A 27,246-nucleotide genomic window follows, 5' to 3' on the forward strand; every position below is an offset into this window, starting at 1 on the left:
TTTTCTTTGTAAACAGGTAGAAAAATAACACAATCTACTCTTTTAGGCCCACACAGGTCATACAGGTTCATCTTCTGACCACAGCTGGAGAATTTAAACACTGGTGCACTGATGAAGAACTGCAGAACTGAAGGGGAACTCTCTCCTCCCATTTTTCCTCTATTTATTTCTCTTTTCTCCACTCTTTTCTCCCTCTGTCTCTCTCTCACCGAGTATATGTTTACTCAAAGAAGAAGTCACTGTGTAGATCACAAAACAAGTCAGATTCCTTCTATGTGTGTGTGTGTGTGTGTGTGTGTGTGTGTGTGTGTGTGTGTGTGTATGTGTGTGTGTGCGAGAGAGAAAGTGAACATTAATTAAATCCTACTCTGTAAGCAGCACTAATAAAATGCTTAAAAGGTTTTTGTTGCCATAGGGAAAAACCACTTAGCTGAGTTAAGTGCTGCTTATTCTTCTCCTGTCTGTCACCAGCAGGATGTGTCTGCCTTCCCCTCACATGAATCAGTCCACTAATGGGCCATAAGTCAACGCGAGTCAAACATAGCCATCATAATTACATGTTAAAAATACTTCAGATTACACACCCTATCTGTCGATTAGTACTGTCAACAATACTCTGATAAACAGAGTTAAAGGGCCCATATTCAACATTTTCTCGTTTTTTGACCATTTGTACAGTTTTAGTACAAAAAATAGATATATATTTTTTTTTACAGTCTTTTTGTTACTGTGCCTTTAAGATGTTTGAAAACATCAGATGGACTTAACTTCATGTGAACTTCATTTTTGCTAGTTAGTGACGATATATGAATGAGCTCTGTTCTGATTGGCTGTTTGATGGACTGACTCGGTCCTCTTTGCAATGTGAGCTGGCTAGACTGCTACACTCTTAAAAAAGATGTTCCTTCAAGGGTTCTTTAGTAAAGAAAATGGTTCTGAACACTCAAAGAACCCTTTGCATGATTAAATGGGTGAAAAAATGGTGATTTGCATGGTGAAATCATTCTTCAGATTGATTGTGCTGTTTATGGTTGTACATAGAGCCTTTCTATGTAGCACCAAAAAGGGGTTTTCAACTGTTACAATGTCAAGCTTGACCCAATAGCAGAACCATTTTCAAAAAGGTTCTATATAAAACAATATACAACACATTCTACATCGATCTGAAGAACCATTTCACCATGCAAAGACCCATTTAATAAAAAAGGTTCTTTGAGTGTTTGTGGTTCTATATAGATATACCTTTTTCTTTCCTGAAGAACCATCAAAGAACCATCTTTTTAAGTGTGTATTGGCTGAGTAGGCTGATGTATGTAAAATAGATGGTTTTCATCACAAACTCTCCAAAAACTGTAAGGTAGATTCAGTTTTCCGTGATACAGGCCCTTTAAACGTTTTGTTGAAAGCTTCAGGAAACTGTAATTGAGTGACTAACAGCCAGAGGAAACTGGCCATTAGAGTGGACAAAAACAAACCGCAAAACATTGTTATTTATTTATTTATTTATTTTTAAGATGGTCTTTATCAGTTGCATAAGATGTTTTCTGTAGTTTTAAAGTTGGTTGGAGCTGAACTTGCCAGGAACATAGATGGGCTGACAGTTGGTGACCACTGACCAACACCCTTCCTTTTCTGTGAACTGACAGTGACATGAATGCTTTTTTTTTGGTTGGCAGGCAGTAGGGGGCAGTATTGAGCCACTGATAAATGGAGAACAGTAGAATGGCTGTGTCACTTTTGTGTGAGTGTGTAGTGTCTCTTTTGGTGAACTATCTCAAGCTTCAGTTGGAGTACTGACTAGCTGCAGTACAAATTATGACATGACATTAGTTATGACACGTTCGTCCCCTTCATTCTGGAGAGCTTACAGTGTCAGTAAGCTGATTTCTACAATGAGACAAGCTAGAAATATGCTAGATATGACACAAGTGGATGATTCAAGACACACAACCACTACTCAGCTTTATAACTGACCCAGGGAGGGTATTTCTCATTTGGATAACTCAAAAAGCAAAAAGTCCAGCCTGTTGGTCAGCCTTGACAGTCTAGCTTTATGAAATACCCTCAGATCACTTACCTCAGTTCCCTAAATAGCAGTACATGTGATGACGATATGAAGCAGACCCCTAGTCCCCTTCATGACCTAATCAGGTCATTCACTTTTGTTCCCTAGATTGAGGCGTGGATTACTGACTGGGCCGGGGGGATGCCCAGGAGCTGCTGACTGCCAGGGGGGCTCAGACCACAAGGCCCGAGGGGGCTCAAATAGATAGGACAATCCACTGCGCATCCACTGCCAGCATTAGATCAATGAATAGCCTTTGAATTAAACAGTGTACAAATAGACTAGTTAACTGAAATGAATGATGAAGTGTTCTGTCTGTTCTCAGGCCTCTCCAGTTCTATATTATTATAGACTCATGAGATGCTGTAGTTGCCATTCAAACTGGGTGTTTTACGCATATGTGGTGTTCCTGCAAACAACTGGCTTAAAGGAAAAAGAGAAGATGCGTAAAAGAGACACAAATCATGAGTTTGTCTTTTAGAGCACAAACTGTTACTATGTAGACACAAAAGAATATAAATTAATATCAATGAACTAATTATGTGTTATTGTTAGACTGGCAACTACAACCTCTCATGAGTCTATAATAATACACACCGATCAGGCATAACATTATGACCACCTCCTTGTTTCTACGCTCATTGTCCATTTTATCAGCTCCACTTACTATATAGGTGCACTTTGTAGTTCTACAGTTACAGACTGTAGTCCATCTGTTTCTCTGCATACTTTGTTAGCCCCCTTTTACCCTGTTCTTCAGTGGTCAGGACCCCCACGGACCCTCACAGAGCAGGTACTATTTGGGTGGTGGGATCATTCTCAGCACTGCAGTAACACTGATGTGGTGGTGGTGTGTTAGTGTGTGTTGTGCTGGTATGAGTGGATCAGACACCGCAGTGCTGCTGGACTCTTTAATTACGCAAAGGGTTCTTTGAGTGTTCATGGTGCTGTATAGAACCATTTCCTTTTCTAAGGAACCCTTGAAGAACCATGGGCGGTTGGCAGAGCAGTGAGTGACACCACTGTACTTTAAAAATAAGTACTTAAATAAAAGTGCTTAAAGGTACTTTAAAAGTGTTTTGAATGCCCTTTCTGGTTGTGTGAGGGCTCCAAAGACACTGACTTCTTTTAAAATCAGATTAAAGACATTTTTATGTAGTTTCTGATTATTAGGACTCTTTATACACACACACACACACACACACACACACGTAACTGAACTACAATTCACTCTACATACGCAATGCACATAATTTATGAGTATTTATGATATTTATTAACCCTTTTTTATTCAACAACCTGATCATTTGCACGTAGGCACACATCTGCACTCTACCTTACACATATTCTTGTATATTTTATTTTTCTTGTATATTACATTTTTCTTTGCTGGTTTAAATTCTATTTTATGTTGTGTTTTCTGTCTTTTCCTGGCAACAGACAGTCGTATAAGCATTTCACTGCACGTTATACTTTGTATGGCTGCATCTGTGACCAGTGAAGCTCGATTTGATTTTGACAGTTGTCCTGGTCAGGTCCTCACTTCTATACTATTTCACTACATAGGGCACAACGGGTAGATTTGAGATGTAATCAGAATGATGTGATCGTAAGAGTATTTTACTACATAGGGCACAATGGTCGATTTGAGAAACGCCCCTAGTCCCCTTCATGGCCTAAAAACCTTCCTTCCCTAGAGCGTAGTCCACTAAGAAGGGAGCGAGGGTTTTTTTTGGGGACACACCCAACATAACGTAATCTGTGCGTGGCGAGAGGGGCGTGGCTTCAGAGATGGCGTCCCTCCTGCAGCCCGACAGAGTGCTGTATCTCGTCCGCGGAGAGAAAAAGATCCGCGCTCCACTTTCTCAGCTCTATTTCTGCCGGTATTGCAGCGAATTGCGCTCTCTGGAATGTGTGTCACACGAAGTAAGTGAATTTTTGTCGTAGTTTGTTTGTTTTTGGCCGATTTCCTGCTGATTGTCGTGAGCTGGGCCGGTCAGCCGCTAAAGCCAGATGTGCCCGCCCATAATCGGACTGTCCTGTCATTCGATTGGCTGTTCTACCTGTCAATCATGCAGTGTGTGCGGAATACGCGATCTGATTGGCCAGTCTCGCTTGTCATCTTCGAGCCGTTGTGTGTTCGTTCGGGCTGCTAGGTTAGCTACCAGTCCAGCCTGCTAATTTAGTCGTTATAATCGTGTTGTTCGAGCACTGAGTTGAGAAATGCGGCTTTTTCGTGTCGTTGGACTATGAGGGGGTCGGATTACTGACCCTAAAACAAGCATATACGTCTGTTTCTTACGTTTTAAGGGGAAATTTGCTCCTTGGCTAGCAGCTTAGCTAGTGATGTGGACCAGCATCACCGCACCCAGTTAGCCCAGATCTGTCTGTCTGCTGGTTTACACAGTTAGATGTCAACAAAGGGTTGAAATGTGTTTTTTATAGCTTTATTGTCACTTTAATGTCATGAATTGCAATTAACCACTGTTGGCAAAGCGATGAAAGAAGTGCTTGATATTAAAAGTGGTCATAATCAGAATAAAAACAATAAATACACGCATAGACCCACACATACATTAGACACAGACAGGTCATGTCGCGATATAAGCACTGTATACACTATGTAAGTAGATTATCTGGAGTAATACCCGTGTATATATGTGTGTGTGTGTATATTTACACACTCACACGTACATACACCGATAACATTATGACCACCTCATTGTCCATTTTATCAGCTCCACTTACTATATAGGTGCACTTTGTAGTTCTACAGTTACAGACTGTAGTCCATCTGTTTCTCTGCATACTTTGTTAGCCCCCTTTTACCCTGTTCTTCAGTGGTCAGGACCCCCACGGACCCTCACAGAGCAGGTACTATTTGGGTGGTGGGTCATTCTCAGCACTGCAGTAACACTGATGTGGTGGTGGTGTGTTAGTGTGTGTTGTGCTGGTATGAGTGGATCAGACACAGTAGTGCTGCTGGAGTTTTTAAACACTGTGTCCACTCACTGTCCACTCCTACCTTGTCGGTCCACCTTGTAGATGTAAAGTCAGAGACGATAGCTCATCTGCTGCTGCACAGTTTGTGTCTGTCATCCTCTAGTCCTTCATCAGTGGTCACAGGACGCTGCCCACAGGACGCTGTTGGCTGGATATTTTTGGTTGGTGGACTAATCTCAGTCCAGCAGTGACACTGAGGTGTTTAAAAACTGCAGCAGCACTACTGTGTCTGATCCACTCAGACCAGCACAACACACACTAACACACCACCATCACCACATCAGTGTTACTGCAGTGCTGAGAATGAGCTGAGGGGGCTAAAAAAAGTATACAGTGAAACAGATGGACTACAGTCTGTAACTGTAGAACTACAAAGTGCACCTATATAGTAAGTGGAGCTGAGAAAATGGACAATGAGCGTAGAAACAAGGAGGTGGTCATAATGTTATGCCTGATCGGTGTGTATGTGTGTATATATATTTAATAAAGACAGTGGTTCTATATAACCATGAACACTGAAAGAACCCTTTGCATGTGTAAATGGTGTTTTGCATGGTTTTTCTTCAGATTGATAGGGAATGTGCTGTATATGGTTCTGTTCTGTATAGCACCAAAAAGGCTTCTGCTGCTGTGACAATGTCAAGCTTGTAACAGTAGCAGAACCCTTTTTGGTGCTGTATAGAACCATAAACAACACATGCTCCATCAGTCTGAAGAACCATTTTACCATGAAGAGAATCATTTAACCATGCAGATGGTTCTTTGAGTGTTGAAGGTTCTATATAGGACCATAGTCTTTACTAAAGAACCCTTGAAGAACCGTTTTTAAGAGTGTAGAGTTCAGTAAAGAGGTTCCTAAAGATCATTCCTGAAATGATGCAGAGCTGAAACGTGTTTGGCTGCTGGTGTCGCTGTCTCAGCTTCGTCTCCGAGCACAGCCCAGAGTTTGTGAGAGTGACAGTGAAGGGAGCTCATTGTTTATTTTTGCAGACTGTTCAAAGAATGTTTCTCTTATTGATCAGCCATTTAGGCAACAGAGGAGACAGTGTGTTTCATCCTCTGTCTGTATTAGACTGCAGTGTGTGCAGGATCTCTCCTCTCTGGGCTGCCAGGTTCATGTCTTCCTCTATCCGCCTCCAGCCTGTGCTCAGTTGCCCTATATTTTGTTAATGGTTTTTTTTCCTGCACTTGTTTGATGTTTAAATAATGCACCAGTTTGGTCTCCTGATTTAGGGACTGGAGACATTTTAATTTTTTTTGCTGATTCCATTCATTTATCCAAATCTCATTGTGCTTCAGAGTTAGGCCCAATCCCATGTCTTATTTTTCCCCCGACCCCTTGTTTTCCAGTGTTTCTATGCCCCTTTGAACTGAGGGGTAGTGGTTGAAATTTTCCTCTATGAAATGGGACCCTCAAATTAAAAGAACGTTACTTCATTAACTACTAGCGCTGCTCTGTAGGCGACCCTGCCAGTCTGCAGTGACAGCAGAGGAGGGTAAAAATCAGCTCCTCACTGCTGGGCTTTAGTTACATCTAGGGCATCATACGCCTTCAAAGGGGGACATTTATTTATTATCACCCACCCATAATTCTCCAGTGATATGGAGCTGAAGTCGACTATTCGCCAACTTCATTCGAATTTTCCCGTTCCACCTTAAATGGAGCAGCAGTTGCATTGTGGCACCTCAGGAGTCAGAACTGCTGGACTATTTAAGGTGGAACGGGAAATTTAGCTAGCTAGCTACAGAGACATCAGCATACTGCTAGCGAATTTTTATGCTTGTTGTGAAGAAAAGGGTCCTAATACATTGAAACTGTATTAAACTAAGATAATATAATGGTTATTGTCATTTTTTCAAAACAGAAAATTCTCATATTTGTGGGTTTCTTTGGTCGCTCGTACAGCCATCTTGCTGTTTTTTTCCTCATAACACTCTGTTTGGAGTCTCTGAAAGATCTGTTTGGAGGGCCGTGTAGCCCTAACACCTTGCCCTATCCCTCTATCTCAACAAGAATCGGGACACCCTACCCCCTAGGCATGAACACACAAAACAGAGGGCTAAGGGCTAAGTGGCAGGGGCGAGGGGTGAAATGGGATTGGGGAGTTTTGCCTGTTTGTTGAGGAGGAGGAGGAGGAGGAGGAGGAGAAGTTTAGATGCTGAAGCTCAGTGAGCTGTTCAGCAGGCAGTATGAATGAGGTTCTGAGGCGATTGACCAGAAGAGCTTCATGCTTTATTGAATTTGGATCCACCTGGTTGAGCGATCCAGTATTTTGCTGATCTTTGTTGAATATCGATGTTTCGAGGGTGAAGGCCCAGCTGTGCTCTAATTGTTATCGTGTTATTGTGTTCGTTCAGGTCGATTCCCACTACTGTCCCAGCTGTCTGGAGAACATGCCATCAGCTGAGGCAAAGCTCAAAAAGAACAGGTAAAGCTGCATGTTTGATCTGCCTCAGACTGAATTTGGAGCGTAAGAACTTCTTTCCTCTTAAAGATCGTGAGATGAGAATAGATCAGGACTGTGTTGCACCAGGTTGTAAGTTTATGGTTAAGTTTGAGCGTAAAGTCTTTACTGAGTCCTTAGTTACACTAGTTAGTGTCAAACTATCCTTTTACTGAATTTGGTTGAACCACAAATCCGTAAGTCGTGTCTTAACTAACTAATGCATACATCGCTGTAACAGGACGAAACACGTTCAGTAAACCTGCTGCCATTGAAACACAGCAGCAGTTGGCTCTGACCTTTCTGTGGAAAAAACATCCAGCACAGAAGAGAACAGTGTGTACAGGTTAAACTGAATAAAACTACTTATCTACAGCCGCTGTCTGTTTATTCTTTAAAATTTTCCTTAAATAACTAAATATGCAGGTCATAAACGACAGTTTCTGGCTGACTGACACAACAGCAGCCTCAGTTTAGCCCTTTGTGCAGCTGCTGAGTCTCACTGAGCTGGAGCTGTGAGTGTGTAGCTTCATGTTCAGAGTTTAAACCAGGCCGATGATTAGAGCTGTGAGTGAAATCACAGTGTGTAGCGTTTAGAGTTTTAGCTTAGTTAACCAAATAAGGTCTTTCAGTGATTTCTCTGTGGTTTCTGATGGTTTCCTCAAAATGCACACCTGGTCAGGGGGGATGTAAATATTTAGTAACTACAAAGCTCAACTTATTTCGTTTTTTTCCCAACTGAATTTACATGCTCAAATCGTAAGGCAAATTATTCAGTAACTACATGAAATAAATGTAAAATTTTTTTGTTTTTTGTTTTTTTTTGTGTAAAAGCTCCCCTCAGATTAACAGAACATGTGTTTTATGATCACACATATCGCTATATGCTTACAATTTACTGCTGAAAGCGAAAAATCTCAGACGCGCTTTGTATTATTTTATAAAATAATTTCTACAGAGCAGATCACTGAAGAGACGCCATCTGTTTATAGTTTATAGCCGAGATTTGTGGAAAAATGTGTCGACTTTCAGTAGACAAAAAAAATTGAGTTCAGCTTCTTTTATTATAAGGGTTTAAAATTACATCACCCATCTATTTGACTGGAAAGAAGACAGTTACAGCTCTCATATGACCCCCACCTTTTGAATGTAGCTTATGAAATATGAAAGTTATGAAGAAAAGAATATGACGAAGTGCGTTCTGGAACCACCGGTGGTTCCACAGAGTTAAAACAGTTAAAATTAGTTTGTGGTGCAGCTCAGTAACGCATAAACCTGAACTTAGTAAACACTTGCATTACAACTAGTCTACAGTTGAACTTGCGCACAGCTGGTGCAACCAGCCAATGACCACTGCTCACGAGCTTTGTTGTGCTCATGTTCGTAGGTGTGCTAACTGCTTTGACTGCCCTTGCTGCATGCACACCCTGTCCACACGCGCCACCAACATCCCTGCCCCGCTGCCAGATGACCCCACCAAGACTGCCATGAAGAAGGCCTACTACCTGGCCTGTGGGTTCTGCCGCTGGACTTCGCGGGATGTAGGCATGGCCGACAAGTCTGTCGGTAAGTCAGCGCTCTTCTTTAGGAGAACAGAGTGAGGTATTCTAAGGCAACGTTCACATTACCAGGCTGAAGTGGCACAAATCTGATTTTTTGCCCTAATGTGACTCAGATCTGATGTTTTCAGAGCTGTGTGGACACACAAATCTGATCCTTTTCAAATCCGACCTGAGCCACTTTCATATGTGGTCCTAGATCGGATACGTATCCGATTCGTGGCCATGTGACCTTAATGTGACGCTCAGATCAGAATTCATGTGCCTTATTTCCACTGTGCGTGCGCCATCATTCAGCGTTACCATGGCAGCAGCGCCGAACAGAAGTTAAAGCCTTTAAACGGTGGAAAAGAAACACATTTCACCTTTTTCTCCTTCGTCTCGCTCTAATAATGAAGCTGAGAGCTGATCAGAGTTAATGATCTTCTCAGCGAAGCTCGTTCTGCTCGTTAGTCTGTTTGATGATGATGAACGTGATTCATTCACGTGACGTTACTGAGTAGGATGTGATCATGAGGGTCATTTCAGGACGCCGGTTTGTTCACATTAATGACAGATTTGAATCACTTACCTAAACGAGTGTGAACCATCGAGTCAGAGAGATCGGATTTGAGCAAAAAATCAGATTTGAGCAATGAGGTTTGTAGTGTGAACAGAGCTTAAGATATTTTCATGGTTAGTTAATTTTAATGCAGTGTGCTTCCCGGTCCTGGTCCTGGAGGACTTCCTATAGTTGCTTTTTTTTTTCCTGATAATTAAACTAATCAGCTTGTTAACAAGCCCATCCTGAGTTGAAGTGGGTGTATTGGGGCAAAGTAAGCACTGCACTGTGAAGAACAGGGGTCCTCCAGGACCACCATTGGGAGAAATTGTTTTAATGCAAAGTAATGTGATCTTGTATTGTGCAGTTAGTGTATGCAGATATGTTCATGTATCAATTCGTTCAGAGCTCTTGCTCCTCAGATGTTAGAGCTTTTTTCACACGTGCGTTTAAAATTGGCAGAAATAACATGTTTTTGTGTTCTCTATCATAGCCAGTGGAGGGTGGCAGGAGCCGGAGAACCCCCACGCTCAGAGGGTGAGTACAACCGTACAGCAGAGGTGAAACCATAGGAGTACGTTCTGCGCATGTGCGTCGCGACACAGTGAAAGTTTATAATGTTCAGCATAGCGGGAGCAGAAACAGAAATTTATTTATGTTTTATGATCATACACATATTGCTATATGCTTACAGTTTACTGCTGAAAGCCAAAAATCTTAGACGCGCTTTGTATTTTTACACAGCAGATCACTGAAGAGACACCATCTGTTTATAGTTCATAGCCCAGATTTGTGGAAAAATGGGTCGACTTTCAGTAGACAAAAACCATTGTGAGTTCAGCTTCTTTTATTATAAGGGTTTAAAATTACATCACCCATCTATTTGACTGGAAAGAAGACAGTTAAAGCTCTCATATGACCCCCACCTTTTGAATGTAGCTTATGAAATATGAAAGTTATGAAGAATATGACGAAATGTGTTCTGGAACCACCGCTGGTTCCAAGGAGGTTAAGAGGTTAAAAGACGGCAGTGGGACGGTCGTCCAGCCTATGTGTCTCAGAACACGACGTCTTCCTCTCGGCCTTCTTTAATAAGGACATGTGAAGGACGTTTTCCTGAGTCTGACATCATTTTAAAGTAAAACACAAACACTGCTCACTGCTGCTCATCTCACTCTGACTGGACGTGATGCTCGTTGTCATGGTAACGTCTACACTAAGTGGTACTTCACACATAAGTGTCATTTTGGATCTGATTACTTGTAGTGAGCATGTAAACGGATCAGATTGTTGAGTAGAGTGAGCAGATAAACACCTCAGTCTTCATCTATGATCAGAATGTATTTAATTAGATAGAAATCTTTGCATGTAAACACAGCCAGTGAACTGTTTTTCTGCTGCGGCTCATTTGAGAGTTGTGACTAGTTATGCATTTCTAAACTGACTTTCGCTGTGTTTGTTCGCTCCTCAGATCAATAAGCTGATTGAGTATTATCAGCAACTGGCTCAGAGAGAGAAGCTGGAGAGGGACAGGAAGAAACTGGCCCGAAGACGTCCTTTCATGCCTCAAGCCTTCTCGGTACACACACACACACACACACACACACACACACACACACACACACACACACATATAAAATAGTGTCTCTGACTGGGTTTGCAGCAACTTTACCGTCTGTTGCTTCTTTGTAATTGAACAGAAATCAAACCTCCATTTAACCCAAATATACAAACCTACTAAAGCTCCATTCACTCTTATGGAAAGTGCAGAATAAAAATCAGCTACTTGTGTCACCATTGCAAGCACTTTTTTGTGTGTTGTAAGGCTGTTAGAAGAACAGACAGCATTCCCTGAACAACCTGTCTGTATACAGTTATGTGCAAAAGTTTGGGCACCCTGGTCAGATGGCTTTTTTTGTTGATTTTCAAAGTGAGAATAAGTTAGCACATCCTCTACAGAGAACACACTCAAAAACGTAATTTTCTGTAAATTTCAGTGCACAATTTCTGTTTTATCTGCTGAGTTTAACATTTCGGAAAAAATTGAATGTGCCATAACTTTTGCACCGGCTACATTTTATGTGATTATTTTTTCCCCCAATATGTTAAATTCAGCAAATAAATAATAGTTGTGCATTAAAATGTACAGAAGTGTGCATTTAAATTTGAATACTCCAGAACGTCAACAGCAAAATATAGTCACTTGTAGTGAACCTTCAAATATTACATGTGAATACTTGATATCTTTAGGCTACATTGGATACAAATGACTGTTAGGTCTCTTTGAACGTCCCCTGGATGTAGGTCTGTTAAACCTACCTGTGTGCTTGATTTAGACACCTGACATCTTTTCTGCTTCTAGTTAATTCATTCTTGGGATCAGTTTCTGAGCTGCTGAGTGTTCATAGTGGTGTGTTTGGTGATACGATGTGTGGAATTGGGTAGAAAACTGCTGTCCCATAGAGTGTTGTTGAGGGAGGGGGGTGTCCGTGCAAATTACGTTGCAATGCATGCTGGGGATTGTAGTGCAGCTAATTGTTAAATGGGCTAATTTTAATAGAAAATTAAATTAATGTTTAGGGCTGGATAGGACTGCGCCACGGGCCTGATCTGGCCCGCTGGCCTTGTTTTTGACACATGGGCTGTAGAGGGCGTGTTAACTTCACCTAGAAAAGCAACACAACCTGTCATTTGCCCAAGGGTGCCCAAACTTTTACATATGACTGTAGGCTACAAAATGTAATGTTTCCAAATGCAGCGTTCCTGACATTATAACTGCATCTCTTTCAAGCACTGAGAGCAGGTGATGTGATTTAATTCATTCTCTTATCGCAGCTCTTACTGATATGCTCATTTTGTGATGGTAAAAAATATGAATAATCATACAGACCTTACACATACAGACATATACATAAACGCCCACAGCTTTACGTCTATGAGAGTTAGTTCAGCGTTGAGTTTAAACCTCTGAAAAGACTCAGCCTTGCTGTTCTAGTGTCATTGCTACCTTTTATTTTACAACTTTATAACTTTTTTACAATATTTTAGGAAAGACACTGATGTGCATGTTAAAACAGATGTTCCAGAACTCACACAGTTCACAAATTGTTGTTGATTGTTGCTGTTGTTGCTTTTATTATTATTATTATTATTATTATTATTACAGCAGGGTCTGAAATTAACAATGTAAACTAACATTTGTCTTCTAAGTATCTGTCTAAGTCTGTAATACGGCATGTATCGCCCTCTTCAGGTTAATTTCTAACCCTGTAATGAACGACGCGCTTATTTTTTACTGATCGCACTTGAGCCACAGCTTGTCTCAGTCACTGGAGCATCTCCTGTGTTGCTGTGTTTTTTAAACTGCCACTTGAATGTCTGCTTTGATGCTTAAGTTTCACCTGGTTCTTTCTCTTTCTCTCATTTTTCTTTGCTTGTGCACGCTGAAATTTTGGTTTGCACCTCTCCCCTTCCCCAGCAACACACTATTCACGTGGTGGTGAGTGGTACTTCTTCACAACAGCCGTATTGTCGACTGAGTGTCTTTTGGAGTTGGAAAAGTGATATTTCTGTCTTCCTGTCCTTCTCTCTCCAGTTCGTCATGCCTAATGTGCCGATCACGAGGCTCCACACTGCGAATATGAACTCGCTGCATACTTGCTTCCTTTGAGTTTAAGGGTTTTAGAGAGAGCTGTGAAAAGAACTCTTTGTATGACAAGACAGTAGAAGCTTAAAGGTTACCATTTGTTGTCCTTTTATGGCTTTGCAGCAAATGTAGATTTGCTGATTGTATCTGTTTAAAGGGATGGTTTGAACAAACATGCTAACAATGCTAAATATGAATACAACCAAGTAGTCAGAACTGCTGGTGTTGTTAACAATGAATGAAAGCAAATCACTGTTTTTCATTTTTGTTGTTTTTCAACAAGCAACATTAGCATGTTTGACTACAGTTTCCTTTAACCACACTGTTTTGATGCAAACTAAGACCAGGCCACTTTACCTAAGAACAATTAATTATAAATTTTTATTATTATTATTATTATTATTATTATTAAGAACAAATGGAAGCAAGTGACCACCGACAAACACTACATGGCTCCATTTTAATTTGTAAATGTTAGGCATTACGTGTTGTTAGCCTCTCTGTTTGTACTGGTCCTGTATTAACTCTGTTTTGTGAAGTGGAGGTGGAGCTTCGATTTATTAGTTTGGCCTGACATGACTTGTGTTTCTTTGTAAAAGGAGAAGTACGGCCTGGGTACCCGGCTGCAGAGGCAGAGATCTGGAGCCCCGATCAGCGCCCTCTATGGCCTCTCGTGAGTATTTAGAAACACTTCATTAAAAAACACTATGCATTACAAAATTCACAGCGAAGTGAAGTCCTCTGACCACAACACTGGTTTTCCCTTTCTGTGCTGTAAAATTGTATTTTTTGCACATCAGATTATTGAGTGCATGTAAATGCACTTATTGACCTAAATAAAAAAGGTTAAGACTGTGGAGTGGAATTCAGAAGTCTGATAGCGGAAGGGTAGGTACTGTTGATAAACCAATACAGCCATAACAATTTATGTAAAAATACCAGATGTTTAAAAATATCACAAGTGTCCAGCGTAGGGTTCTCCTTTAGCAGCTGTAGCCAGTAAGCAGCCTGTCCATGTTGTCCACCCTCACACACACACACACACACACACACACACACACACACAAATACATACATAGAGACACACACAGACACACACATGTACAAACACAGACACACGCAGACACACACACACACACACACACACACTAACAGGAGGCCATGTAGGAGGAGAACAGAGTAAAGGACACAGCACCTCCACACTTTTACTCCCCGCAGGTTCACCCAACACCACATGTGTGATATAAATGTGTGGGGGGTGAACAGAGTGAAGACACCGAAAATGGGTTATTTTATATGTTCTTCACAGAAAATGAACAAAGACCAAGAAATCTGAGAAATAATAATAAATCACATCATTTTTTTCTTTTGGTAAACACTGAAAATGGGTCCCACAGACCTGAACACCACACAAGGGTTAAAGTTATGAACCGCTGATAGGATTGGAAAACCTAGAAATTAGCCAGTAGAAACAGTTAGAAAATGACTGCATCAAAATACACTGTGCTGTAACCCAGTTTGCACCAGGTATTTAGTGTTCCTAATGGCTTTGTTCGGGTATCTGAAGCTGCACTAGAGCAAAAATATGGACTGCTTGGGGGTCCCTGAGGACTGGTTTGAGAACCACGGGTCTACATGCTAACGACTGGGCTGTGGTTCAGATTAGTGTTTTAAGCAGTAAAACAGTGGAAATGCATTTGTTCACGCAAAATTGAAAATTTCACTCCAGTCACCTCACCTCAAGTTGGCAACCCTGTTTAAGTTTTAAGTATTTTTTGACAAATTCACTAAAAACTGCAAAACAAAGTAAAGAATGTGTTACTTGTGTGTCTTACTAGTTTGAATGTCCTCCTGTATGTAGAACTGCTGTAAGTGGTATTAAGTCCAGTATGAAGTGAGTGTAAACCTCAGTTAGCTTGATGCTGTGATTGTAGAGTGATTCTTATAGAGACATTAGTGGAAACCTCTCAAAAATGCATCATGTTATGAACTGTCAGACGTTGTGCTTTGCAGAAATAATAATAAAAAAAAACACTAAGTAAAAAGAAAACCGTATTCTCTTGCATATCTTAAAGAAGAAGACAGGCAAAAATCATTGTAAGTCTATGGGTAACACTTACCTCTTGGTAGTATATGATATAGCTAGATGTATTTATGTGTATCTATGCTTTACACTGTTTTATTTACCATAAGGGGCCAGTAGGAGAATTTAAAATATCGATTATGATCATGCGAATTGCCAACCAGTCAATGCAGATCCATTGAAAAGATACATTTAATCTTTATATTTCTTTTTCTTCCCCAAAGCAAGTCAAGTTTAATCATGTGACTCCTCTAGTAACAATTTATTCTTGTAACAACGTCTTAGAACTCACTGTGTTTTTTATCATGGCATTAAGTGCCACAAGCTTCTGCTCTGTTGCTGCGACTTTAACAGGGTTGTTGTTTCGTAACCGTAGTTTAAAGTGTTGTGTGCTAACACCAGCTGTATATGTGTGTGTGTTGCAGTCTGAAGGAGGGAGAGGAGCAGAAGGAGGTCAGTATTGAACCTGCTCAGGCTCTGGACGAGGTGGAGCCTCTGCCTGAAGACTGCTATACAAGGCCCATTAACCTGCCTGAAGGTCAGTCTCATTCGCGTTCAGCCTGTTCTGGATAACTCTGTGGATTTAGCCTCTGTGTTCTTTTCCAGAGACAATTAAATATGTATTTTAATTCCTCTAAACTGCCTTATGGTGATGCATGTTTGTCGTGACAGCAGCTTTTACTGCTTCATACAATTTATCACATAGTCTGTGCACTTTACAGTTGGTGAATAAGTATTTAACATGGCAACAGTATTTTTTTATTAAACATTTCCATTGCAGCTATTCAGATGAAATTAAGACCAAACATTGATGTTAGCCCTCTACTGCAGGAGAGGATAAAAAAAAAAGTTTAATTCACTTTTCTTGTATAAAATCTGTTGTTCAATTGTGTTTATGCAGTGACGACTCTTCGCCAGAGGCTGCTTCAGCCAGATTTCCAGCCAGCGGGAGCCTCTCAGCTGCATCCCAAACACAAGCATCTGCTGATGAAGCGCTCTCTGCGCTGCAGGGTATGTACACATACTCATCTATGCAAGAGCAAACACAGCTACATTTGTACTTGAATAAATACATGCGAGCACCACAACACCCTTATCACCCATAAAACACCTGCACTTCCTTTTTGTCAGAAATGTGAGCACAATCTGAGCAAGCCAGAGTTCAACCCAACCTCAATCAAGTTCAAAATCCAGCTGGTGGCTGTGTGAGTATATCATCATCATCATCCTCCTTATATAGTGCTGCTTGTTTGTGTATGTAAATTTCTCATATAATGGTTGTGACGTTTGGTTTGCAGGAGCTACATCCCTGAAGTGAGAATCATGTCCATTCCAAACCTGCGTCACATGAAGGCAAGTGTGCGTCCTGCTCTTGACGTGAACAGTTCTGGCCTTGATTTCATGCTCAGAGCTCGAATAAAAAGCTTCCTTTTCGGCCTGTCGGTCACAATAGGTTCTTACTGTGCCATCCTCTTCAGAGTCTTTATTTTCAAAAATCAGTGTTTCTCCTGTCAGTAATTAAATCTACAGTCTGTCTGGAATGGATGAGGTACAGGATGTATTAATGGTTGAGGTACTAGATGTAGAGTTTGCTACCTAGCACTCGTTTTTTGAATAAATGTGGTGTGCACATATTATTTGGGGGAAAATAAAACTCAAGTTATTACCAAACAAATATGCACTAAATTCAGACCCCAAGTCCAATGCAGCTTCGATAATTGATGAAGCATTGTGTGGCAGAAGCGAGCTGGCTTCTGCCAGAGGATCAGTGTCTGCCTAGTTCTTGTCTTCTAGTATTTAATCAAAATAGGTTTACATTCAGTTGTTATAAAAGCAAACGTCCTATTCTGCAAACTGAAATATTTGTTTGAATTGGTTTTATCAAAATATGCTGTCGTGCCCCTAAATTGGGGGTAAGAAATAAGAGATTCAAATTCTAAGTTTTAAATCTTTCCTGTTTTATAGACGAAAAAAAAACAGGACAGAGCTCCCCTTCCTGCATGTTTTGGTGATCAACTTTCTTTAGCATCCCTTAAGCCTTAATAATCGCAGGCAGATCTGTTGGATTTCTCATACACATGCCACTCTAAACAGTATTTAATGTTGCTTTATAGAACGATTAGCACAGTGTGAATACTTATAAACTGACTGTATAATAGGCTGGTCACAATTATTACATAATCACCTAATTGCAGTTATTTTAAATGACTGCAGTTACTTGAGAGTATTGCAGTTATTCAAGCTGAGTGCGGTGTTTTCCAGTTGTTAGATTTCACAGTTGTTTTGTGCTGCAACAGTCAAAATGTGAGTTGGGTTTGTTGGGCTGAGGCAAATAAATGTAAATAAAGGAAAGTAGTAAATACTTTCATTGAGTTGCATCATGGGACTCATGAAAACACAAACATTCTAACTCTAAGGGCAGTTCTGAGTCATTTTTATGTCAACCGTATATCTGATTTTATTGTTTTTAGCAGATTGAGTGTCTATTTGCTTATATTTTCACTCTTGAGAAAAAATGGAACTTTGCTTAAATGTACATGATTCTGTGTAATTATAGACGACAATGTAGTGTATCATTTCAACAGTCCAAACAGTGTTGGCTCCTGCGTAAACATTGCTAATAAGCAAGATAGTTAATCACTTAATTTGACCACTTTAGGCTCATATTTTAATAGTTGCATATGATAAACAAGAGAAGACAAACTGTCAATCACAGTTATTTACATGACATAAGTCACCATCTCAAATGTAAGTACAGGCCTGCTATGTAAATTAATCAGTCATTCACAATTACACTTGCAATTCTCCGTTGCAAGTTGCAAGTCAGTAGCTTCAAAGTGCCTTCCATGTAGCCTGAAATTAATCTTGGGGGGTCACTGATGTTCATGAAGAGCTGTTAGAGCTTCCATACAGAATGTATGTAATGTTTGCATCCATAGGTTTTTTTTCTCTCTGAGAACCACTTTTTAGTGTCAAGTATGGTAACTGGTGCTATTTCACTGGTCATTGACTATCAGCTCTCTGGTCAGTTTATTTGTCAGATGTAGACAGAATGTAGACAAATGCATTGATGAAAAATGAAACTTTTCATCAGTATTAAATCATAATATCAGTTCTTTTTAGCGTATTGTGGTATTTATTAAAGTTTAAAACCTGTAGAATTTTTCTACTTTTATCACTGAGTTAAAACTGAATAGTAATATAACATACGTGGCAGGAGTCTCAAGTGCTGCTGACGCTTACCAACCCAGTGGAGAGCATCACCCACGTCGGCCTGTTCACCTGTGAGGAGGGGGATCCTGACGACATCAACAGCACGGCCAAGGTGCGCTCTCAGAAAACATGCTGTCTGGCCCGGCTGACATGTTATCCGTTTTTAAAACGCACTCTGTAACCTAAATTGTCATTACATCACTCTTGTTACCATGATTGCTGTGCAGTAGCTCATTAAAATAATTGCGTGTGTGTGCAGGTGATGGTGCCAGCGAAGGAGCTGGTTCTGGCAGGGAAGGACGCAGCAGCAGAATATGACGAGTTGGCTGAACCTCAGGACTTCCAGGATGACCCAGAGTAAGATACAGCACTCAGACTCTAATAGTAAATTATTGATTAGTTGACAGAGTGGATAGTTGTTAATCATAATAGAATGTCAACACATTGTTTTATTGTCAACATGTTGCCTTTTGAAAAAAGAAGCACTCTGTAGTGCTCTATAGTATGGAAGCATATCAGGATCAAAATAAAAAATGAAAATGTAATATGTAAAATGGCAATGCCATTTAGATGCTCTATAAATAGCTTTATTTAAAGTTAAATGGATTTCCGGAACTGCATATTCATGCCTTACGTGATTGTGCTACAGTGGTGTCAAAATGATGATTATGTCATACTATAGTGGTGTAACAGTGCATCGTGAGGCAGTGCAAAACTGTGACAGTGTGCACTGTGGAGAAGTGACACTTGTGCATCATGGAGCATCGACATATTAATTATGCCAAATGTGGTGTTTGAACACCTTTTTTTAATGATGAGCATCAATCAGTGACACACTCCAGCATTTCTGCTGCTTTAATGCTGTTAATTTCTACTACAACATGATTAGAATTGTTAATTTTCTTCTTTTAAATTTTATATCATCGAATCAAGTCGAATCATGGGCTGAGAATCATGGGATGGGAGTGTATTGTTACACCCCTAATGCTCTGTAGTATCCACAAAGCTGTTCCCACATATTTCAGTACACTACAGAAGTGTAGGGGCGATAGGAATGGGGGAGTTTTGGATCAAGGCGTAACAGATTTAATTGATTAATTGAATAGTTAAGAGATTGTTAGTTGCAGTAAATACCACCCTTAAGAAGATGTCTTCACTGACTTCAGCCACTAGGTGTCAGTCACGCTCCATTCACACAGCAGGTAAAAGTGGCCGAAATCTGATTTTCTCACCATATCTGATTTTCGGCTGTTCACATTATCTTTTAAATGTAACCTTTATGTGACATCAGTCTGAACAGATCAACGCAACAATGCTTCACGTGGCTCATCCAGAGGTAAACAGCCATGCCAGTCACTCCCTGAAGATTCACTTATATCTTCGCCAGCATCACAGGAGCCATCATGAAGCTCCATTGATTGACAGCTGGGCTCATCACTCTGAATGTGTTCCAGCTCGCCATAAAAAGGCACATTATTCGGCGACGGTCACGTCTTCAGTTTGCGTCCTTGGATTCTTTAAACTTTTGCCATTTCTTTTGAAATCTCTTAATTTTTTGGTACAGAAACATCAGCCTTATGAGTCTCAGCAGCGCGAAATTATGACAGATGTGGAGTTGGATTGACGTAAAAAAACGTTGCATGAATTCCGATCTGGCTGTTTAGACTGAGTCGCATTGCCGCAGATTGGATACAGATCAGATTTCATTACCACATTTGGAAGAGTCCCAAATCTGAATTGGAAATGTCAGATTCACTATGTTTTTTGCTGTTCGCACTGACAGACAGACACACATCTGTGTCACATATGAAGAAAAAGATCAGATTTGGGCCACTTTTACCTGCTGTGTGAACAAAGCCTCAGAGACTGATAGACATACTGGCCTGTGTGGTGGTGGATTTTGACTGTGCTCAGTGGTGGCCAGTGTGGAATGAGGGTAGGAAGTAAAGTGATTGAGAAATTATAGTATATTCACAGAGCACATGCCTACTTTGGTCTATGTGATCAAGTAAGCCTGTATCTGGCTACTCTGTACCCAATGGCTAATGTAATACCTGAATGTGTTAAAACTAACAACCTACAGAACGCATGTTTATTGACCTGTTTGAGCCAAAAAGGTTTGTTTTGGAATATTCTGTTGGTTTGCAGTGCTGCTCTCTTATTCCTGTTCACACTCTTTGTTGATAACAGTCTCTTATATTGTTGCATTTCACTGTTACTGTTCTTTCAAACGTCTCATCTGTGGTATAATTCACTCCCCCTGCAGTGTGGTGGCCTTCAGGAAGTCCAATAAGATCGGCTTCTTCATCAAAGTGATTCCACAGCAGGAGGAGGGTGATGTCACTGTGGCCTTTAAAATGCGTCACGATTTCCGCAACCTAGCCGCCCCCATCCGGCCCAGCGAGGACGGAGAAACACCCAGTGAGGTCATCTGGCTCACACACCATGTGGAGCTCAGCCTGGGGCCGCTGGTGGCCTGAATCCACACACAGAGCTTACCTTAGACTCGCGGAGCCGTGGTCTCGTAATGAGAATACACGTCTGGGGACAACATGCTAAACTCTCGCTGCTGGATTGCGGCGAAATCCGCTGCAAACAAGGATACACTCCTCTAAAATCCGCCTCCAGAATCCTCTAGTTTGTGCTCTTTTAATGTGCAGAGTGTAATCGATAACACAAAGCAAGCTAGCTAAGGAATCGCTGTCGTTAGCTAACAGAACTGTTTTTTCCTGGCGAGAGGTTACGTTTATTTTGTGAAGTGCTCTCTGCTTACATGATACACATCTGCATGCTCATTTGGAGTTTTATGGGACAGCCATGCTAACTTACATTACATTAATAGGCAAACAGCCTGTTTTTTATCTGTGGCTTTGGATTGGATTCATGCTTAGTTTGGTCCCACACTAATAAGTCTACATTCCCATTTACATTTAGCCAAGAATTCTTCATTAAGTGCTTTTACATGCACTTAATAATCTGATAACTGCAGAAAATCAGATTTTGTCAGTAATCCGATCAACACGTTTACATGCACTTGAGTAATCAGGTAACGGGGAAACTCCAGGTCTACATAAGTCAGGCAGTAATCAGATTTCTGCTTTGCAACCAGCCAGTAAACTCACAGAAGAAGACGTGACGTAAACATGATGTAAAACTCAAACTTCATGCTCACTTTACCTGAGAATATGAACAGACATCATCTGGTTTCAGGGTCTCGTAGCGACGCTGCTGGGACCGCTGTCTGTTTTCGCTCATGCGCAGACTGAGAAATGCAAAAGAAATCAGAGTAAGAGTTCACATGCACAGGGAAATCTGATTTCTGAGCTAAAATCCGGCTTTCTTTATCAGATTTCTTCATTGGATTTCTAGACTGGAATAAGGTGTTTACATGACCATTTGAATAATCAGATAACTGCAGAAATCTGATTATGATCAGATTATTGAGTGCATGTAAACACGCTCATTGTTATCCCCAGACGTTCTTGTTACGAAATAACATCTAGCCCCGCAAGACTAAGCTCAGCTTTGGGTCAGTGTTGGCCTGAACTGATATGCTCTTAGCCACACATGTTCAGACTGAGATCAGACTGAGATCTGACTGCTAGTGCATTAACATGAATACACAGAGGCTGGAGCTGCTGATAGGCTGAACACATACATTTAGTCACATACACATAATTACATACATTAGCATTCAGAAGTTTGGAACTGCTGTTCAGAAGTTTGGAATCAGTGTCTTTGATAATATAAAGGTTCAAATGTAATTTGGATTCATACAGGTGTAGAAAATGATTCTGATATGCTCGTCCTGTGAGGATAGTAGAGCTGCTGCTGATTGTAAAATGATTGAGGAAGCTGTACAGCTGTGAGACTTAAGTTATTTCAAAATGAATATTCATCATAATTCAAAGTGGAGATCACAGTAAACTTTAAACATTAGTGTAAGTAGATAATTACTGTATATTATCCTTTTATTCACTTCATGTTTACAGAATTCTTTGAATATTTTGATGAACAATGTGTAATATTCAAATCCACATCGCTTAAGTCTTTATATAAAGTAGCACAACTAATTATGGCAGGTGATTTCAGGGGTAGACACCTGTATAAAACTTGCATTGGCCACTCGGGCCACCAAGCCAGTTAATCTTGTGGCCAATATTAAGAATTTAGAATAATGCAAATATATTATATGGATTATTATATTTGCGATTAACAAGCATGAAAACTACATTAATGACAACATCGCTGTTGTGGTGACTGCAGTGGTGGCCCCCCTTGCTGAGCTGGTCCACCACTTCAGGTTAATTCGTTAGATGCTGTTTAGCTACTGCAGTGAGAGCCTCTCAGTGTGTTGCCAGCTTATTTAACACCTTACTGTATGTATGTACTGTATGTATTAGCCAGCCTTAGCCAAAGGAACATGACATCACACCACCACTATATTAGTAGTGGTTTTAGCTAACATATTCCAACAAAATCTGATTTGTCCGATTAGTTCTGACCAAACAGGTTTGTTAAAACGGGGAAATGTATTTACAAACATCTCCAAGGCGGGTCTCCCCTTGGGCCACAGGCTCTGCATTTATAGTGGACAAAATGTGGGCTGTTGTGGTCCCAGTGTCTACCACTGGTGGTTCCAAACTTTTGAATTCTAATGTATATACAGTATAAACACATATATCCAACCACACACCTATAGATATACACATACAGCTCAGCCTGGGGCTGCTAGCAGGCTGAAAGAGTGAGATGAGCACACAAACAGGAACGATTAGTGATGGGAAGATGAAAATCAGTTCAGTCTCATACTTTAAGAATGGTATAATTCTGCAAATGCTGAATTTCCTCAGTAATCCAGGTCCACTGGCGCTTTTCCACTACACTACTCACAGAAATTTCTGTAGTGAAGTATTTACCTGCATGCTGTCGTTAGCTTCCCCTCACTAATTAACCCCCTCCACACCAGGCTGAGCCCCCCGCATCACTCTGTACAGAACCAGAACCTCTTCAGCGAGTGCACAGGAACACCTATAGATCCTCTTTTTCTGCTGTTGTTGCTCTCCTCCTTCACAGGCGCGCGCTGACTGATGTACTGTAAGGTGTTTTGTCGCTTTTTCAGTGGAGCGCTCCGCAGAATACTAATGCGCATCGGTTGTAAATGGTGAAACGTATTAATTCTGTGTTAAAGTGTAGACGACGAAGACCACTGCTGAAGCTCGGTGTATTAATTCTCTGCTCCAATCTGAAGACTGGAACACTTTAGGAGTCTTTCTGATGTTTCTTTGTGTGACGATTCTCAACTCTGTAGTTCAAGAGAGCCTTGAAATGTGGTTCACTAATAAAAACTGAGATTAAAACAGCCGCCACTGTGAACGTTTGTTATATTCGTCGTATTTGAGGTTTCGGAATAACTTTTGAGAAAAAACAGTGCCATGTTTTTTATTATTCTTCAGTAATAATGCAGGCTTTAGCTTTTAATACGACCACAATCAGGACAGAATGTACTAGTGCAGTCCTGAGTAGCAGTGGTTCACCCTCTGTCTCTCATTTTAGCATAGAAAAGCTTTAAAGCTAAGTACAGTTTTAAAGGGGAATTATACCTGTCAGAAATGTCTAATTCAGTCATTGAGATGTAAGCAGAGTCATTCAGAGTGGTTTGGTGTGAAATGGTTCATTGTAGAGACTCAGATTTCTTTACAGTGGTGGTGATGGGAAACCAGGGATTATGATGTCCACAACACAAAAATAGCCATTTTATTTACTATCCAGTGAACCTACATGAGTCTTCTGAGTGTTTATATGCTTTTAAATAGTTGAAAATCTTTAAAAGGGGGAGTTTGATTTCCTTAAAATGCCCTCTGCACCATGAATGGCTTTTTAAAAATACATTTTAGGACAAAACCTTCTCTCAAAACGATCATTAAACAGTGTCTCAGGCATTAGACAGCATATTTGTAACCATTTCATTTTATAGCTTTCTTTAAAGGAACTTTTAGAGGCATCAAAATCTTCAGATGTCTTGATTTCTATCACCCCTATGAACAATTCTGCCTTTTTCACCATCACATCAAACCACTCTGCATGATTTTGTTAGCATCTCATCAGTTTAGTCATGCATAATGTTTGAAAATTCTGATTCATTCTTATTTAATGCCCTAAAGGCAAATGACACTATTATATCACTTGTTTGTTGTTCCCCCAAGTACAGTGGATCAGCCAACACTGTTCTTGCATACATAGTTAGTTTTTGCACTGGAGCTGTGAGGGTAATGTGGCAATTAGCATAGAGCTGCTGTTCATCAGCCATTACTTGTTAACCACATTAGCCTCATGAGTTCAGTGTCAAACTAAAGAAGCTAATTACTTCTGGGGTGCAGTGACTATTATTATTAGGAATGGTGTGTGAAATGGACATATTCTGGGATGTATTTAGTGTCCCACTCTTTAAAATGAAGCCGTCACTATAAAGCAGTCTCTTTTTCCGGTGTGCATTTTTCATCTCCAACATTTTTTTAAAAAATGGCCAATAGGTGGTGCTGTTGCACAGCATGAACTGAACAGGCTCTTCTAATGAAAACTACAGACCCAGCAGCTGAGAACAAGCTTTAGCTGGAGAAACGAGGGCGCTGTGTATTGGTTTCTTGGGGAAACGTGTGGAAATCTGATAGTGGTGTGAAGAAACATGCTTAAACCCTGCAATGAGGTGTTAAAATCCACACTAAAATGGCAGGAGTGCTCGGCTTTATGATACATATGTGATCTCTGATAGGCCTTTAGGATCCCTGCTGAAAAAAGCCCTCTAGAACCGTTAAGATGAAAACCTGATGGTTATGCTTTCTAATGGGAATTGAGATCAGTCGTTTCCTTTAGGATACCTCCCATTAGGAAACCATCTGTAAACAGTCCCAGAACACCTGTTAAACCATTAGAGTCCTTTACACTGCGATAGCAACCCATCAGAAAAACACGACATACCATTAGTGACTACTGGACACCACCAGGAACCAGCAGAGAGCTTCAGTGGTAGCTATGATTTTTTCAGCAGGGATGTTTTTACTCCGTCTTCAGCCCGGTGAATAAAGATCACTCCTAACTGACAATCACCAATTTGGTCCAAACAACAGGGAGGACTGTCGTCTGCTTTATGAAAAAGACCTATATGGTGATACTGCAGTCATTTCTGCAGGATTCTTTGAGTGCAGTTACTATAGTTTAATACAGGATACTACTATAATACAGTAATGGATTATTCTACTGAACTGGTTCGACCTCAGAGCTGAAAACACATTTTGCCTTTTAGCTGATTTGGGCTTTAGACTACAGTGCTATTGTTTGAGTGACTCTGTTCCTTAATTGTGTTTATTTTATTAAAACAAATGACTGAACTTTCCATTTTGTCACTAACAAAACAATCATAACGCTATCGAAACTTTACCAAATGTGTCAGTAGTGAATCTTTCGACTTCTTTTGAAGAGCGAGATCTTTTAAAAAACAATGGTCATAATGTTATGCCTGATCGGTGTATCTGCCAGTATACTGAAATACTTTTACTTAACAAAATTACTTAAAACAAATAAAAAAATGTCTAGAAATAAGGTAAATAATCTTAAGAGGACAACAATCTCAACAGGAGATACTTAAGATAATTGCACTTGACAAGACACCATTTTCTGCAATGTGCTACTGAATTGTGGAGTACTGTAAGACCATAGCAGCATTAAAGAAGAGGAAAAGACTCTACATTAAACAGCTCTACTGAAATGTCCTCGTTTCTCATAATATTACTGTAGATCTTTCTTTGTGAGGGCTCAGCCTGATTACCATGAGATCTCAGATTGATCAAGCTCGGTTATGTTTTTCAGCTCCCAGTTCCCTGACGTTGCCGGAGGGCTTGAAGCGCCCAGTGAGACTTCAGTCAGAACTAATCATCGTAAGAAATGAAATGTAATCTTGCGAACTGTCAAAATGGAGACAGAGGTTGTTTCAAACCACTGCCAAGTTATGCTACTTGGATGAGGTTCTGCTGCTTTTGCCCTGCCTGGAAGTCAGTTCTTCTGCCTGGGCTGCAGTCTGAGAGCCTTTCTTTGGCCACTGGCCTCAGAAATGATGTCTCTCTCTCTCTCTCTCTCTCTCTCTCCCTCTCTCCCTCTATCTCAGCTCTATTCCCAAAACCCCAGGGCTTTTCCTCTCTGTTGACATTGGCACATCTGGAGTACGTGCAACAAGCACGGAGCATGTGAAGATACGGGCCGGCGCTCATTCAGGCTCGCTAAGGTAGCATCTTCCCTCATATCTGCACCGATCTCAGCCACAAAAAACAACCCCTAGGCCGGCCTTCCTACACCCACATATTTTTGCGAGTCCCCTGGCCTGCTCTGTTTTATGGTCCAGCCTCCTCGTGTGTCGTTACTGTCAAGATAACCATCTTAAAACATGTCTCCTTCTAGAACGGAAAACAGTAGCTGCCATTGAATATGCTTTCTTTATATAATGTGTGCGTTTATAACTACTGGTTGGAGGAGAGAACATGCAAGCTACATGTGTACGTTTCAAGTCTTGCCAAGGGGAGGATTAGTAAAGGATCATTAGGAGGAATAGAAAACCATTTACCCTTGAACTCTGAAGTGAATGATGGCCTCTCAACTCCAGTTGATGCTAATTCAGCGCTATACTTTGAAAGTCACTTTG

General features: G+C 40.6%; 1 protein-coding gene across 2 annotated transcripts; it reads left to right on the forward strand.

Annotated features, from left to right (window-relative positions):
- The first annotated feature begins 2,960 nt into the window (after positions 1 to 2,960).
- On the forward strand, positions 2,961 to 23,930 carry dctn4 (dynactin 4). Of its 2 annotated transcripts, XM_036576902.1 has the most exons (14): positions 2,961 to 3,991; positions 7,427 to 7,497; positions 8,900 to 9,078; positions 10,106 to 10,149; positions 11,084 to 11,191; positions 13,091 to 13,111; positions 13,858 to 13,931; positions 15,767 to 15,879; positions 16,243 to 16,352; positions 16,473 to 16,546; positions 16,640 to 16,694; positions 18,559 to 18,666; positions 18,814 to 18,911; positions 20,821 to 23,930. In XM_036576902.1, exons 1-14 carry the CDS (start codon positions 3,857 to 3,859, stop codon positions 21,032 to 21,034), a joined length of 1,404 nt encoding a protein of 467 aa, XP_036432795.1. In that variant the 5' UTR covers positions 2,961 to 3,856; the 3' UTR covers positions 21,035 to 23,930. The 2 variants fall into 2 exon arrangements, with proteins under 2 accessions (XP_036432795.1, XP_036432796.1); XM_036576903.1 differs by lacking the exon at positions 13,091 to 13,111.
- The last annotated feature ends 3,316 nt before the right edge of the window (positions 23,931 to 27,246 follow it).

Source organism: Colossoma macropomum, unplaced genomic scaffold (genome assembly GCF_904425465.1).
Source record: "Colossoma macropomum unplaced genomic scaffold, Colossoma_macropomum, whole genome shotgun sequence".
Taxonomy (NCBI): Eukaryota; Metazoa; Chordata; class Actinopteri; order Characiformes; family Serrasalmidae; genus Colossoma; species Colossoma macropomum.